This window comes from Ambystoma mexicanum, chromosome 6p (genome assembly GCF_040938575.1).
Source record: "Ambystoma mexicanum isolate Mex_15411 chromosome 6p, UKY_AmexF1_1, whole genome shotgun sequence".
Classification (NCBI taxonomy): Eukaryota; Metazoa; Chordata; class Amphibia; order Caudata; family Ambystomatidae; genus Ambystoma; species Ambystoma mexicanum.
This window is the reverse complement of record NC_090935.1, coordinates 158033265-158049644: the sequence shown is the minus strand read 5'-3', so window position 1 is coordinate 158049644 and position 16380 is coordinate 158033265. Positions and strand designations below refer to the sequence as shown.

Genomic DNA, 16380 nt, shown 5'->3' with positions numbered 1-16380 from the left:
CACAGGACCAAAGTTCGCAAACTGTTGAGCGGTCTTTCGAAAACTCTTTGTGCGTGCCACGTAGAACTTCAGAGCACAAGCAACATCCGGTGAGTGCAAAGTCCTTTCAGCCAGCGACAAAGGTTTCAGAAAGAACACAGGCAACACCAAATGCTCGTTGAGGTGGAATTCTGACGGAACTTTTGGCATAAATGAGTGGTGCGTCCGCAGCACCACCCTCGAGTTGTGAAAAGTCAGATATGGCTGTTTGCAGGAAAGGCCTGGATCTCACCTACCCTCCTGGTAGAGGTGATGGCCACGAGGAAAGCCGTTTTCCATGAGCGGAACTTGTGAGGGTTCCAATGCTGGGGAAGCAGCCTTTACCAGCGGGAACGATTGAAACAGTATTTTGAGGCACTCATTGACGAGACGGTGGGACCAAAGAGAACATTGTCCTGGAGACCCTGTGTAGCGGGAGATAGCCGCCAGATGCACCTTGATAGAGGCGTGCACCAGCCCCGCCATGGCCAAGGACAAGTACAGAAGAATCTGCAGCGCTGTTAGGGAGAATTCTCAGAAATGTGCCAATTCCTCTACCTTAGAGACCCCCAGCAACTTTGCTGAATTTTGAGGACTTGAATTATTAACCTGGGGAGAGCAAGACCCCTTTTCCCACTCTCTCATGTATTGTAATGTGATTTTGAACTCTGTTTCTTTTGGTTGTGTAGTCTGAAAAACTCCATAGGCATCATATTTTACATTGTGTCACACAGCACCTTCAGTGCAGTGGCACAGGGAAGTCTTTCGGATTTCCCAAAGGCTTAAAAGCCTTCTCTTGGATAAACTACTGTTTCCAAGAGCAGTATAGTGAAATTGACTTTACTTACATTTGTAACTTTCTAGACAACACATACTATCTTACAGTAGGGTGCTGGAGGGGTTACTTGGTATCCCCTTTGTCTAGTTTCTCATATAACATTTTTATGTTACCCTTTCCTCGATGAATGGCTGGTGGCAGTGGTTTCCTTTTTACTACCATTGTGTCTTTTTACTGCGGGCTGCGTTCGCAGCCACGATAAGGCACTGATGGGTGCCATTTTTGTCATAACGGCCCCAGTCTTTTTTCGCCATTTCTGTGAGGAAAGGTCCTTCTTGAGATTTACTCTGCGCGCCAAACCTGGCGGCGGGAGTCACAAGTGAAGCCCGGCTTCGGCTCCAGGGTGTCTGGCGGGGGCAGGAAGCAAAGGAGGTACACGAAACTCCCTGTGCTTACTCTCCTAGGAGACAGGAATGCACTCTTAGGTGATAGGCCTGCTGGCTGTCCGGCAAGGAGAGCCATCCATCTGGGTGACTGACAGCTAGGCTGGAATTAATGGGAGAAACCTGCATAAAAGGCGATTTTTCTTTGTTTGGAAGGCAGAATCGACCGCTAGACGAAGGAATACAAAGAAGTACTTGAAGAGGATGCCTGCTGCAACTCCTGGACCGTTGGTTTGCCTGGTGAAGCCATGCTGCTGTGCTGAAGCTCCAAGTTCGCCTCGACAGAGAAGCTCTGCAAAGACTACTTCTCCCCTTGAGTTGGTGGGACTAAACAACTCCAAAGTAAGCCACCTGGATATCCATCTCGGAACTGGTTGAAATTTCCAGTGCTGCTGGAAAACGTATAGCCAGGGAGAGGAACACCAGAGTGTGTGCGCTGCTTTTAAGTTGGCCAAGAGATCCAGGAAGATCATCCGGACTCCCAGGTAGCAAGACTGACTGAGCCTGAGCCCCCTCAAAAGAGTGCGGGACCCTAGATGTAAGGAAAGCCCATCTCGACAGCCAGGAACCGCAGTGTTGCTATTTGCGGTAGACGCAAGGAGTTGAAACACCGAAGTGCCACTTGTTTGCAGTCGGTGACTGTCCCATTGCAGTGCAGGAGTCCCCAGAAGTCCTCCCTCTTGTCCCCACGACTGAGGCCCAGGAACACCAGGATCTGCAGAGCTGCACAGGAACAGATGTCATCTACCGCACTTATGTGTTTTGCCTTCCTTCCAGGAAAGTGTGAATACTGGTTTTATTCTGAACCCTCTTTTCTTTGACACTCCTCTCAAGAATATTCTAAATGCAACAGTGATATATTAATATCAACAGCACCCAATCTATTGAAGTCACCCGAGGGTGTAGGCAGTGTCTGTATGCCATCCCAAATGGGTATTTGCTGATTTATAAAACTAAAAGTGTGTAATTTGGAAGTGTATTTGTGCGTTGCTTTATATTGCTCCCTTCTGAAGAAGGCTTACTCTGACTGTTAAATACATTAATAATTTTTTAATCAAGAAACGTTGTGTGCAAGAGTTTATTTGGATACTTGTCACTGTGAATATCTGTGCAACTCCACTACAGCTCACATTGACTCCTCTTGAGATAAGCCTGGCTAATTGACCACACTACCAACCTGTGTAGTACAGACTTATACAAAAGCTTGGGTCCCTATTGCCAGGAGGTCAGGGTTGTTGTAGTGCACCCAAATGGTACTGCATACAGTCTTGCCTAACAAGGGCCATGACCTCAGAGGGTCGATTTTCTGCACCCAGCACCAGGTAGCGAAAAGCTTCCATTTGTGTCGGTCTAACTTAAAAGTCGATGATACTCTAGCCTTGGCCAGGACCTTCCTGCAGTACGCCGTCAACTCGTACCCTCCGAACTCTAGGGCTGCAGGAGCCAAGCCCCCAGGTTCAGCGATCCTGGGTCGTGATGCAGGATTGCGCCTCCTTCTCTGATGAGCAGATCTGCGACCACTGGCAGCTTGACAGGAGGTGACGTTGACAGGCTATGAAGGTCCGGATAACCAAATCTGCCTCGGCCATGCTTGAGCGACTAGGATCATCCTGCATCAACACCATTTAGGTTGACTGATGACTCGCAGCAGGAGAGGCAACAGAGGTAACACGTATAGGAACAGGCCTTCCCACAGGAAGGAGAACGCGACCACCATGCTCCTTGGTTTGTGCAACCAGCTGGCAAATTTCTGGCATTTGGAGTTTGTCGCAGTCGCAAACAGATCGATCTGGGATCTGCCCCACTTGAGGAAGATGCAGTTCACCTGATCCTGTCAAAGGTCCCACGCGTGGCAGGAGCGCAGCTCCCTGCTGAGGGGACAGCGATGGTGTTTGGAATACCGCAAGGTGAAAAGAGATGAGTAACATCTCTTTGGTGACGGCCCAGTGCCACAAGGCCTGCGCCTCTCTGTAGAGTGCCAGGGATCTGGTGCCCCCTGCTTCCTGATGTAGAAAATCGTGTTGGTATTGTCCATGAAGAACCGCCCCACTTTGCCCTTGAGGGACGGAAGGAACCACTTGAGGGCCCAAAACACTGCCCGCAGCTCCAGGACATTGATGTGGAGACTCCTCTCCACCGGCAGCCACAGGCCTCTGGCATGGAGACGTCCGGTGTGGGCTCCCCAGCCCTCCAGGGAGGTGTCTGTGAGGACCGTCTCCTGGTACGGGGGGCTCCGAAATCCTGCGCCGCTGTCGATGTTGAAGCATACGCCCCACCACCTTATCGCTCGATGGAATTCCACGTTGGGAGCAATCTTGTCTGTGAAGCTTCCGACATTTAGATCCAGCAAGCGTCCAGGGACTCCTGAAGGGGTCGCATCCGCAACCTGCAGAGTCGGTCAGGTAGATGCACAACATCATGCCGAGCAGCAGCATGATGCTCCGCACCGCGGCAGCAGCCAGTGCCAACAGCCGTTGCACCTTGCCCAGCAGGGCCGCTATCCTCCCTCCTGAGGCAGCCACAAGGCAGGAGACAGTGTTGTGCCTGGCCCTCAAGGAACAGTGCGTTCGGCAATGGTATCAAACAAGACTTTGGATAGTTGACAGAGAACCCAAGATCAGTCAGCAGACGGACGGTCGCTTCTGTGTGGTCTATGGCAGTCTCCCGTGACTTTGCCCGGATGAGCCAGTCGTCAAGGTATGGGTACACATGTATTCCTTTGAGATGTAGCTGGGCCACCACTGGTGCCAGGCACTAAGTAAACACCCTTTCGGCCAACTTCAGTCCGAAGGGAAGGGCCTTGAATTGGTAGTGTCTTACCTGCACCACGAAGCGCAGGAACATCCGATGCTTCTCGTGAATTGGGACGTGGAAGTATGCATCCTCCAGATCCAGTGACGTCAAGAAGTCTCCTTCCTTCAGTTGGCCGAGCATGTGCTGCAACGCGACCATCCTGAATTTTCACCCATTGTCTTACCTTGGCCCATACTTCCTGAAGGTGCTGCGTGATGTGATGCTGCCGCCGGCCGGCCACCAGAGGTATCGGCTGACACTTTGCTGGAACTCTAGAGTGTATCCATGAGCGAGAGCGTTCAGCACCCATCGGTCAGTGGAGGTCTTCCTCTACTCACTAAGACCGCCAGCCTGCCTCCCACCGGGTGCATGGATGGGGGCCAGACGTCCTAGCCAGTTCAGTCTTGCTTCAGGGCCTGCGTGCTGCCTTGGGGGTGACGATGTTGGCCACCTCCACCGAAACCCTTGGAACAGCCTCTGTAAGCCTTTGACAATCTGCAGGACTTCCCGCCAGAGGTGCAAAAGGAAGAGCGGTGCTGCTGAAGAGTCAGTCTTAATGGCTTGCAACGACTCGTCACCGGCCTTTCCAAAGAGGTTGCCCCCGAAGGGCATGTCCAGCACCCTCGTCTGGACCTCCTGGCAGAGGTTGGTGGCTTTCAGCCAGCCACAACAACAGAGGCAGACAGTTCCCCCCCCATCTGCCGGAACCCCATGTCTACGATGTGAAGGGCCACTGTGATGGCATGGTCCGATTACACAACAGTTATCTGTCGTACCTGGCCAGGATTGGAAGTACGTTGGCCGTCTTGAATGTTGATGCCGCCGAGTAGAACACCTTTCTCCCCATGGCATCCAATCGCAATCCAGAGGGACAGAGGATTGTTTAACCCCTCGTATTCATCATACGAGGGGTTAAACAATCGTAACCCATCGTATTCATCATACGAGGGGTTAAACAACTTCTTCCTCACTGCCGCCAAAACCACTGAGTCTGGGGAAGGCTGCGATCGTAGGCACTCCAGCACTTAGTACTTTTTTTTTTAGTACTTTTTCTCCAGCCTATCCCTCTTGGCTGGATTTCTCATCAAAGCTAAGTCCTCTGCTGAAACGTCATCCAGGAGAGGCACCGCCATGATGGTCTTCCTCTTGGCCTCACGCCGTTGGTAGATGAAACCTTCCTTCTTGGTCTCTTCTGGCGTCAGTTGGAAGAGTTTGGATGCTCTGGCGACCATGGCATGAACACCGCCACCTAGTCCGAGAAGCCCTTGGCTGCGGCGAACCACACGCTGTGGCAATGTCGTCATCGTCTGTAGTCACGGTGGCCATGTCTGTCCCCGTGTCCAACTCAATCGGGAGGGGAAGGCACACGGTTCTTGTGTGGAGGTTGATGCGGCAGCATAGGATGCTGCTTCGTCTTTTTCACCAGATGTTGATCCGGGCCAGAGCTGGTTTCGGTGTCTTTGGCATCCTTTTCTGAATTTCCAACACCACAGTGTGTATGGTCGAAAGGATGTCAACCGATACATCTCTCGTAGGGGTCGGAGTGGTAGGCCTACTAGACCCCGCGCAGTCATCAACATTTCCGCCGTCGTTGTCCCCCTTGGCGTTTTTGCCATCATCCTAAACGTCCTCCTGGATCGTGTGTATGGACACTTGGTCCTCCTCGTCCAAGGAAGAAATAGTCCCGCTTTGTCCTCTGGGTCATACTGCCCCCATCCAATGACAGAACTCTCCCTAAGCTCCACCCTTGGTGGCCATCTTCCGATTTGATAAGCACGTAAAGTTGCAGTATGAACCAAGAAGGGGATAGAGGGAGGGTTCACATGTCAATCCATGCCAGGCCCATGCTGGAGAACAATAGTTGCAGGACCTTCTCCAGCATGGAATCTGAGTAAGCTCATGAGTAACGATTACACAGCAGTACATATACACAACCACGGGAGGTGGCAAGGCTTTACAGAAGCAATAAACTCACCTCTAACAGACTCACCTCAAGCAAATAGGTTGTGTAGCAGTGTTTGGCCGACCAGGGACTCCTCCCGGGAATCCCTGTCGATTCAGTAGAACCTTTTGAAGGTGTACGTGGACCTCCATGCAGCAGCCTTACAGATGTCGAGCAAGGGCACACCAGAGAGGAACACGGTCATTGCTGCGATGGCTCTGGTGGAATGGACTCTCGGCCGGCCTGGAGGCAGCCTGCTAGCCAGTAGATGACAGTGCATGATGCAGCCGGAGAGCCACCTGGAGATGGAAGCCTTCGACAAGGCCTTCCCTTGATTTATAGGTCTAAAGTTGACGAACAACTGAGAAGTCTAAAGAAAATTCTTTGTTCGTGCCACACAGAACTTCAAGGCACGAGCAACGTCCAGCAAATGCAAGGCCCTTTCCGCTGGCGACGACGGATTCGCAAAGAAGACGGGTAACACCAAAGGTTTGTTGAGGTGGAATTCCGAACAGTACCTTTGGTATAAAGGAGGGGTGTGTATGCAGTACCACTCTTAGGGTGTGGAAAGACAAGCAAGATTGCTTGCAAGACAGAGCCTGAATCTCCCCGACCCGCATGGCCGAGGCGATAGCGATGAGGAAAGCCGTCTTCCACGAGAGAAACCTGAGCAGAGCCTGCTGCATAGGTTTGAAGGGTGCTCCCATGAGCTTAGTTAGCAGAACATTGAACTCCCAACCCCGGACAGCAGCCATCACCGGTGGGAAAATCCTGAAGAGCCCATTACGGAACTCCTTGACAAACCTGTGAGACCACAGTGAAGGTTTGCCAGACACCTGGTGTACCTGAATATGGCGGCAAGACGCACCTTGATAGAGGCGTGAGCCAGGTAAAAGGAAATGAGGAACATGCCTTGATGAATTGCAGGAGTCCCCAGAAGTCCTCCCTCTTGTCCCCACGACTGAGGCCCCAGCCCTGGATGTAGAACATGGTTGTGGCGTTGTCTGTTAAGATCCTCACCACCTTGTCTTCAATGACGGCAGAAAAGACTTGAGGGCCCAGAACACGGCATGAAGTTCCAGGACGTTGATGTGTAGGTTCTTTTCCTCTCGTTGTGCAGCTGTCTGGTGTGGGCTCCCCATCTCTCTAGAGAGACATCTGTGGTGACCGTCTCCTGGTAAGGAGGAACCAGAAATGGAGCTCCCTGGAAGAGATGCAGCCGAACACCATATTGCCTGACTGAACTGTTCAATGAGAGAGATCTTGTCTGTAAAGTTTGCCGATACTTGCATCCGCCTCGAATCCAGGAACTACTGGAGCGGTCTCATGCACAGTTTGCAGAGGCAAACAAGGTTTATGCAGGAGGAAAACATGCCCAGGAGTGACGTGATGGACTGCACTGTCGCTGCACCTCTGAGGGAGAGGCCAAGCACGTCACTGTGTTTCAAGCAAGACTTTGGATAGTTTATGGAGAACCCTAGCTCCGTCAGCAGGCGTACGGTCTTCGCTCTGTGCTTGCTTGCCAAGGACTGAGACCAAAGACTTGGTTACCTCCCAATATCCAGCACACCTTGGAAACAACAACTAGGATGTACTTGTGAAGACTAGCTCGAGTTCACCGTTTACAAATGCACTTCTTAAGTGTTATGTGATCATAGGGGGGTTACTCTATAGAAAAACGATTTAGATGTGACTTGTATAGAAGTTACCCCGTTAGCATTCATTGCTGAATAACTGCCCTGCATTTTTGTATATGTATTGGCATACCCATGTTCATTTATGAGCAATTTAGATTGATTTCTAAATTTGCTTTTTCTGTTCTCTTGTTTCTGAATATGTCTGTCAAATATTAGGCAGGTGTTAAAAAAACTATAAAACACTATGGGAAACCAAACCCATGTTCATTTGACATCAGATAAATAAACAAGCTAATCATCACTAAATATATATATATTTTCTTGCTCACACTTCCATCAAACATAAGTATACAGTTTCGTTAATACTTGGCATGTTTAATGGTACAATCTTTGCAGTAAATGTGAATGCAGAATAATATCCATAAGAATGTGTGTGGCAGGGCGCCACCCCCATGTTCCAATAGTTTGCAGCTCTGAAGTCCTTCCACACTCCTTGAGCAGTCCCTTTTGTTATTCAGTCAAGGACAGAGTGGGCACGCAGCAGCCAGTCGTCAAGGTAGGGGTATATGTGGATACATTGCAGACGAAGATGTGCCGCCTCCAGGGCCAGGAACTTCGTAAACACCCTTGGGGCAGACTTCAGGCCAAAAGGAAGAGCCTTAAACTGGTAGTGCTGACCCTAAACTACGAATCGCAGGAACTTGCGGTGCTTTTTGTGATGTGGAAGTAGGCGTCCTCCCGGTCCAACGACAGAAAATCTCCCCGTTCCAGGTGGCCGAGTATGTGCCGCAATGAGACCATGCAGAACCTTTGAGACTGAGTACTTGTTGAGATGACGCAGATGATGAATCGGCCTCCAACTCCCTGTCTTCTTTCAAACAAGAATGTATCTGGAATATACTCCAGAGCCACAGAGTCGCTGGTGGACAGGCTCTATTGCCCCTTTCCCTAACATGGACAGCATCTCCTGCAGAAGCTGCTGGCCGTGTAGTTCTTGTTGCTTAATCGGAGGGATACAAGGACTCTTGCGTTAGAACTCCAAGGTGTGCACCTGTCCAAGAGCGTCCAGCGCCCATCTGTCCGTGGTGATCTTTTCCCGCATGCTGATGAACTTTGCCAGCCGGCATCCCACTGGGGTGCGTAAATTGGGGCCCGGAGCCACAGCTGGTTCAGGCCTGCTTGTGGAGAGGTGTTCGGCCTTGCGGACGGCACCTCCGCTGACCTCTGCTGCCTTGAGAACACCACCTGTACACTTCTTGGGTGGAAAAGCGCAAGGGCTGCCTGTACCGAGTACTATAACACTTTGAAGATCTTCCTGGCTTTCCTCTGTACGAGCGAAAGTTCGAGGATCATCGCTGCTGCGAAGTTCCTAGTGAACGTGCCGTGGCTTCTCTGTGTCAGTCTTTATCGCCTGCAAAGACTCGTCAACTGGCTTTCTGAAGACATTTCCCTGTCGAACGGCATGTCCAGCACCTTTGTCTGAACATCCTGGTGGAAGTTTGTTGCCTTCAACCAACCTTGATGGAGCAGAGACACCCCTGTTCCCCATCTGGCGAAAACCTGTCTGCGATGTCTACCACCACCTCACCTTCCTGAAAGAGCTCCAGTGCCTCAACCTTCTTGTCTTCAGGCAGGGAGTCAAGCATAGGGCCCAGCTTGTACCACAGCTCATGGTCATAACTTTACTTTACTTAATTTTTACCGTGCAAACCACAGTCCTGGAGGAATACGCGTGCAGCGGATGACACCTAAAGGGAGGAAGCAGACAAACAGTGAACTACATATAGGACTGACCTAGAATGCCTGCTGACCACTGGGGGGCTACTTAAACCGATAGGTCTTCAGTTTCTTCTTAAACTCATCCAGGGATTCTTCTCTTCTAAGCTTAGGCAGGCTTGAGTTCCAGAGTCTGGGAGCTGCTGTGTGAAAAGCACTCTAGTTCACTTGAGCCAATTTAGCTCTTGGTACCACCAGCAGGTTAGAATTATCTGATCTCAAATTATCTGAGAATGGGACAAAACGGATAGGGTGTTCGCTGCCTTGATGGCAGAAGCTGCCATGTAAATTATCCTCTTGCCCATCGCATCCCGCTTCTTCCCCTCCTGGTCGGGATGTACAATGGATGCCGATGAAGGGTTCACAGAGCTTTTCCTAGCTGCGGCCGAGACCACTGAGCTGTGGCCGAGACCACTGAATCAAGCAAGGACTGAGATCTTAAGCACCCGTGAGCCGAGTCGGGTACCCTCTACTTCTTTTCCAATCCATCCCGTTTGATCAGAGCTGTACCTGGATTCATCATTAGGGCTAGGCCCTCTTCCCAGATGTCGTCCAGGAAGGGAACTTCCTCTGACACTCGAGTCGTTGGTACGGGAAACCCTCCTCAGGAACGAACTGAAGTTCTAAGGCCCTCGAGATGACCGAATGAAAAGATCCAAATTTGTCCAGAGAGGAGGCCTTAGGAGACTCGTCTGCGTGCAGAGCCACCCCGTCCGCCACAATGAAATAGTCGTGCTAGTCGGTACCAGTAGCTGTGTCCGTGTCCATGTCTGTGTGTGGATCCCGATCTCCGTTAGGAGTCTTGTTGCGACTAGGTGGTGGTGGCGGAGTGGTTGGATGATGAAGAGAGCATGCGCCCCCCTTGGACTTTCTCTTCCGCAGCGGAGAGTTTACCATCAGAGGTTCTGGAAGTGCCGGCCCGATGGCAGCATCCTTTGCTGGATTTCAGTGACCAGTGTGTGCAGGGTGGATAGAATGTACCGACACACGTCCCCAGGTCTAGGGGTAAACTGAGCCAACGGAATAGGATCCAGGCTAATGCGTCCCCTCTATCCCACCAGGGACTGAGGTCCTCCCTCAGGCCCTCCCCACTCCATTGTCTGAGCAGCTCCCCTTATAAAGATCATTGTCATTGCCAGTTCTAGAGTAGATCTGCTCCAGTCTATACTCATTACTCTGCCGGTCTGCATATCTGGGAGGCCCCACAGGTGGGACTGCTTCCTATCAGGAGGTTGTTGGGCTGGAGCAGCCGCCTGGTCTTTCCCTGGCGCTGGTTCCTTCACCGCTGCTTCTGCAGCCGTATATCGCCTTGGAGGCAAGGAAAACCGCTGGTTGGCTGCCACTTCTTTCATAGACCTGCTCTCTTTCAGAGCCGCGATGGGCGTCGTTGACTTAGATGACAAAGTGCTTGTGGCTGCCTTCGTCTACGGTGCCGTCGTAAAGTCGGTTGACTTGGCCTTGGTTGAAGGCTTAACTGGCTTCCACGAGTCCTCCGTGGACTTTTCCCTCGTCGGACTATCCTGGGACACAAAGAGTTAGCTACTCTCTCTTCCAAGATGTTCCTTTCATTGGCAGGCTCACTGTGGAGGATGATGAAGATGGCGAGCGCCTTTTGTCTGACTCGGGACCCGCATCAGCGGTAAACCCAGCAGAGCAAGCATCGCAGAGCTTGGCCTTCTCTTGGACACCTGCATGCCGGGTGTCCTCAAATGATCGCGACCTCCTCCCAGAGGAAGAGCGCTCCTTGGGCCGGCCAGCCGGCCGGCCCGCCCTGCGTGAGGCTTGAAACTGCCCAGAGGCTGCGTCAGAGGCCTTGCTCGAATTGAGCAAAGCCGACAGTCTACTATATCAGTCTTCTTGGTTTTTTCGAGACACCATGGCACACCTTGCATGCCTCCTCATCATGTTCCGGATGCAGGTAGTACAAGCATTTATGGTGTCTATCTTCTATGAAGACGTTTCTTAAACGACACTCTGCGTAGAGTTTGAAGAGGCTGCAGCCTTCCTTCTCCTCAGCCAGTCTGAAAGGGTGCGAAGTAGGCCCTAAAGCAGAGCCTTCTTGAAACTTCGATGATCCGACGGTGGATGAAGATCCCACTGTCGGTCTCCATCGTTCGTCTAAGACGATGAAGCAAAAATCAGTCAAATTCATACTATTTTGCAAACAATTTATAAAAAACACAAAATTAGCTTGGAGAGCAACTTGAGGTCTCCCAACACTGATTGGTGCAGTACAAATCTGAAAATCGCCACCAGGGTTGGAGCTTAAGGAGAGGACTGTCACTGGATGGGGGCAATATTCCCCAGAGAACAGCACTTGGTTTAGAGGAGAAATGCAGCTTTTAAGTGAAAGTGAAACAGTTTTTTCTTTTTACAGAGGATTCCCAGTCTGAAATATTCATGAGCATGGGAATCCATGGCAGAACCCATGCTAGAGAAGAGGGGGTACCTTGGACACCTCTTTGTGCACTTCAACTCTCTGGAGCCACTTCACAGATCAAAGTAAAAAAATACCTTTCTCCCCCACCATACCTTAGGTTAGAAGAACAGATTGTGGCTGTATTCTCTTCGATGTGGTGGCGCTGGACCCGGCCACCATCTAGATTTCTTGATCTGATGATGAAAGGCAGGACAATCGATGGGATCTCTCAGCAGCAGTCTTGAGGGTGAACCTCTGGCATGGCTTTCAGCAATTTCTCTGGTCACTCTGCAGTTTTGGCGCCTTTTCTGCATCACCACAAAATGCAATTCGCCCGGTCAATCTTCTTCGCTTCTCACAGTCACACATGACATGAGGAGGTCTGGTTAAGTTGGATCGGATCTCTGGAATGTCCTTGAGGGCTCAACAAAGACTTGAACAAGATCAGCCTTTTCACAACGATGCACTCAGAATGGGCAACAGGTCTCCTGGTATTGGGGTGGTGCACCTCTGGAAACTCACAGGACCTCGGGAGATGGCTCAAATCAAAGTCTGTCTTGGAACTGGTTGTTCCCGCCAGTCAAAGGTAAGGAATCGTCCTCCTCTGAGTTTCTCTGTCACGCACAAAATGGGGCCAATACAGCAATGGTCGCTGCAAGGAGTAGCAAAGAGTCTTCAGGCGTCTCTGGTCATCATCTTCGGTTACTTCAGTTTACAGTGGTTGACTTGCCTCTCACCTCAGGAGTCTCACCTTTTATACAGTTCCAGCACACACTTCTCTTCAATATCCCTCAGCAATTTACAGAAAGGGGCGAGTGGCTGTCCAATCAGGACAGGCAGACAACCAGTGGGAGCTGGTTCCATTCAGGCAGACAAAGGGAAAGAGAGTGAAAAACTCCTCCCCTACTACTAGCCTGCCCAGACACACTAGAGCCTAGGCGAGGACGCCAAAAGGGTCCTGCCAAAGGCAAAACATACAAACACAAACACGCACACACACGCCGCCCCTCGCAGGACAGTAGAAGAAGGGCTGACCAAGAACCACGCTGGTAATGGCAAAAAACAAATAGGCCACACCAAGTAATACCTAGGTAATCCTATTGTGCATAACCGAGGCTATGGACATAGCCTGCAGTAGAAAAGTCACACAATAGTTGGAAGTACACGTCCACTGCCACCAGCTATACGAGGAGATTCTTTATGTGACTAAAATTCTCAAGTGTAGAGAGAAGGAGGATACTAGGCACTCCACTGAAGGTGGTGTGTGGCAATCTCTCAGACAATACAAATTTTAGGATCTCTATTTTTTCTTTTTTTTCAACAAACATTTTATTGAGCATTTTCACATTGGTTACATCAACATAGCTGTTAGATATTTCTCTTTTCTTAAGAACTGTCGTTAATCTTGGAAATACAAACGAATCTCTAAGGACGACCCAAATAGTCCCCAGCAACACTTCCCATAAGGAGCTGTGTGCAGCAACAAACAGTAAGAATACATATGCCTTAAAAGAGATATGGAAATAAGTAGTCGCCATAGGACAGTAAAATACAAAGAAAGGATTAGAAAAAGGCAGAGCCCTTAAAAATGAATGAGTGGAAAAAGACTCCACTCATTCGGGACTAAAGAAAAAGGTCCTGAATTCCAGCAGAAAGTGCTTAGGGTCTCACTAGGAGAGGGGATGAAGCATAAAAATAATAATCTCCCTAACAATCACCACCACAAGCCCATTGTATCCTTTCAGAGAATATCTCCCCTGGAGAACCTTGGTCTTGGAACCTATGTGGGACTTCTGGAAGGCCATCAACATGTGGATTGATTCACTGATGTTTCCTTTTTGGTCGGGCCTCCTTTTTTACATAAGTCTCCAAGTCGCTCAGCTTTGAGTGAAACAAGAGCATCCTGCTTAAAATTCGACATAATGCTATTTTGTTCAAGGTACTTTTACACAAAACCTTTCTGGTGACCAGCCTTAGAGGATGGTTTCCCTGGACACTTGTATCTCCAAGTTTCATTGTGTCCAGAACTACACAATCCCACAGCTGCAACACCTCTTATTAGGGGGTTGTGCCAGTGCCCCATCTGTGATAACACTTTAGAAAGCCCAACTTGGAAGCACAGGGGGACACCCAAAGGTTTGGTACAATGGCTGAGCAGCCAGGCTCAGTCTAGGAGGAATGAGAGCTGTAGTGAGGCACGCAGTACTCTGAGCACACATCTAGTTCAAGGAAATGCACACTAGAAAAAACCTGACACAGGTATGTCAACTTTAGACCAACTTGTATACTTTAGTTAACGCCTGCTTAACCAATCTTAGGAAGTTCAACCCTATTCTAGTTGAGTCTCACATAGTCAAGGGGGCGGTGATGGGAGGGAATGGTCCTCAGCGGGCTGCACCTCTTCATAGGGGTCTTGGCTCAACGATAATCTGTGAAATGGCTGCAGGAGGAGTCAGTTTATTCAGGATTTGGACTGGAAACCCATCCAGGTCCACCAATGGCAAGGATCTGCACCATTTAAACTGGCAGTGGCAATCCAATTATGGCTACACCATCAGCCCAGCAACAGACACTCAGGCACCAAGATGTGGACTCGGAGCAGACAGTGCCAGCCCCCACATTCAGCCACACACACAGACCAACCGTTACCCTGAGAAAGCAGCACATTTCCCCAGGAAATGGAATTCCATATAAAGTAATTATACTTGAGGGCAGGAAGGCGGCCAAAAAACAATACTGCCAAAGGACAGACAGAAATATCATGGCACGGCCATCATAGAGTGTTAGCCACTCTTAGTAGCCATTTGCAGCAATTGCAAAAGTGCACGAGTCAAAGGTTCAAAATATGGTATGAAAAGATATGCTGCCAATAACCCATCCTGGACACATTGTATTTGTAACACAAAAGGTGCAAAAGAAAAAAAGATATAAGGATACAAACTTTAATAACCGTACTTCACTTTAGGATGTGTGCAGTTGTAATAATACAAGTAACCAATTAAAGAGAGACAGTCTCTCATCACTGATAGTCTTATGGACTGATCGGTCTCCATATAAACATGAGCACATAGCAATGGAAGCAAAGCACATGGCTTTACTTACCTCCAGAAACTCGGGTCAAAAAGAAAGGCTGTCCCATATAGGTCTATGAGAGGAAAGCAGCGAAAAGAAAACATAACATGCGCTGGCCTAAGCCAGCCCACAAATCACGCTAAGGGTTAGGCAGCCAGATAATCAGGTTGGCCCCGAAATCCACCACTTACAGTATGTGATATGGCCTGCCTGTAGCCAGGAACTGGTATACACCAAGCTACATTCTTGCCTTGCTGCAGTCTTCACACACTGTGCTGCCAGCGTTTTCCTGGAGTGGCACATTTTACTGCAGGGTGCATATGCAACTACTACATTTTGACCAGCATTTATGTGCCAAAGTTTTCATTATGTGTTGGGTATGACTAATTTCGGGTAGAGGGCAACTCAACTATGCTGTGCAAGTGTAGATCAGAAATAGTTAAAATCACAAGAGAACCATCAGTGTTTTGACAGATATAAACCAGGCTTATTTCCAACGACGAACAGGTTGACTTACATCTGTGTATCGCAGAACTGAGTGTGTCCCCTGGACAGAGGTTACAGTCAGTGGCAGCCCATCTAGGCTCCAAAGGTTTCGGCTAAGGTCATCGTAGGACTTTACAGTGTTGATTATTTGCTCCTCTCCAGTCCCTGAAAGCTACCAAAGAAAAAAGAAAATCATCAGATACTGCAGAACTCCTCAACCTCCCATTTGTAGACATTGCTGCCATTTGAAGGAGCACACATCTCAGATGAACATCAATGTTACATAGTTTACAAGGTTAGAAAAAGGGAAAATGTAGGCAATGTTTTACTATCCTTATAATCGAATTAAGAACAATGCATACAAAGCTATTGTCGCATTAGACATTCGCCAGCACAAAGAAATGCATTAGATGTTCGAATACCATATTGCTTAACTTTTTCTTCTCCCGCAAAAGGAGATGTAATAAAAATGGCAGTTCACATGAAAGCAAAGAAAAGAGCCCCTGTTCTGGATCATTGGGGTAGGAGTTCCCAAAAACAAATTCAGTGAACGGGCAGCCAAGCTTGCTGCCTTTAGCAGAGATTCCCCTCCCTGCCTAATGGAAATAGTTCTACTACTAGAATCATCCTCGTTTCAAACTAGTTCTGGGAACATGGCCGGAGAACGATATAAAGTAGTAAATGTACACCCCTTTTTCTCCAGATCTTGATATTAACAGTTCAGTATCAGTCCTGGGTTTGGAGGATGGTTTTGTTCCCAGACTACCAAGTATATGCTTTCTCAAACTCGACAACCATTATCATCAGGTAACTACTTTTTAATCATTTGCATAAAAAAGTGGATTTTCTATTGCATTGTATGCTACTTTATATTGCACTTTTCCTTGTGGTTATTTGGGAGATAGCTGTGGCAAGGAGTGTAGAATGTATCAATCTATTTTGTTTGGCCTTCTGGCAACTAGGTGCACACTGAATGTTAAGGGTGTTTTTGTACAGCCCTCTGGTGGGGGATGTGC

General features: G+C 49.2%; 1 protein-coding gene across 1 annotated transcript in view; it reads right to left on the bottom strand.

Moving 5' to 3' along the window:
- NOL6 (nucleolar protein 6) overlaps positions 1-16380 on the bottom strand; it is a 915540-nt gene that overhangs the window by 541749 nt on the left and 357411 nt on the right. The window contains exon 16 of the mRNA XM_069626862.1: positions 15396-15536. Coding sequence (XP_069482963.1) covers positions 15396-15536 — 141 coding nt within the window. The remainder of the gene's footprint in view (positions 1-15395; positions 15537-16380) is intronic.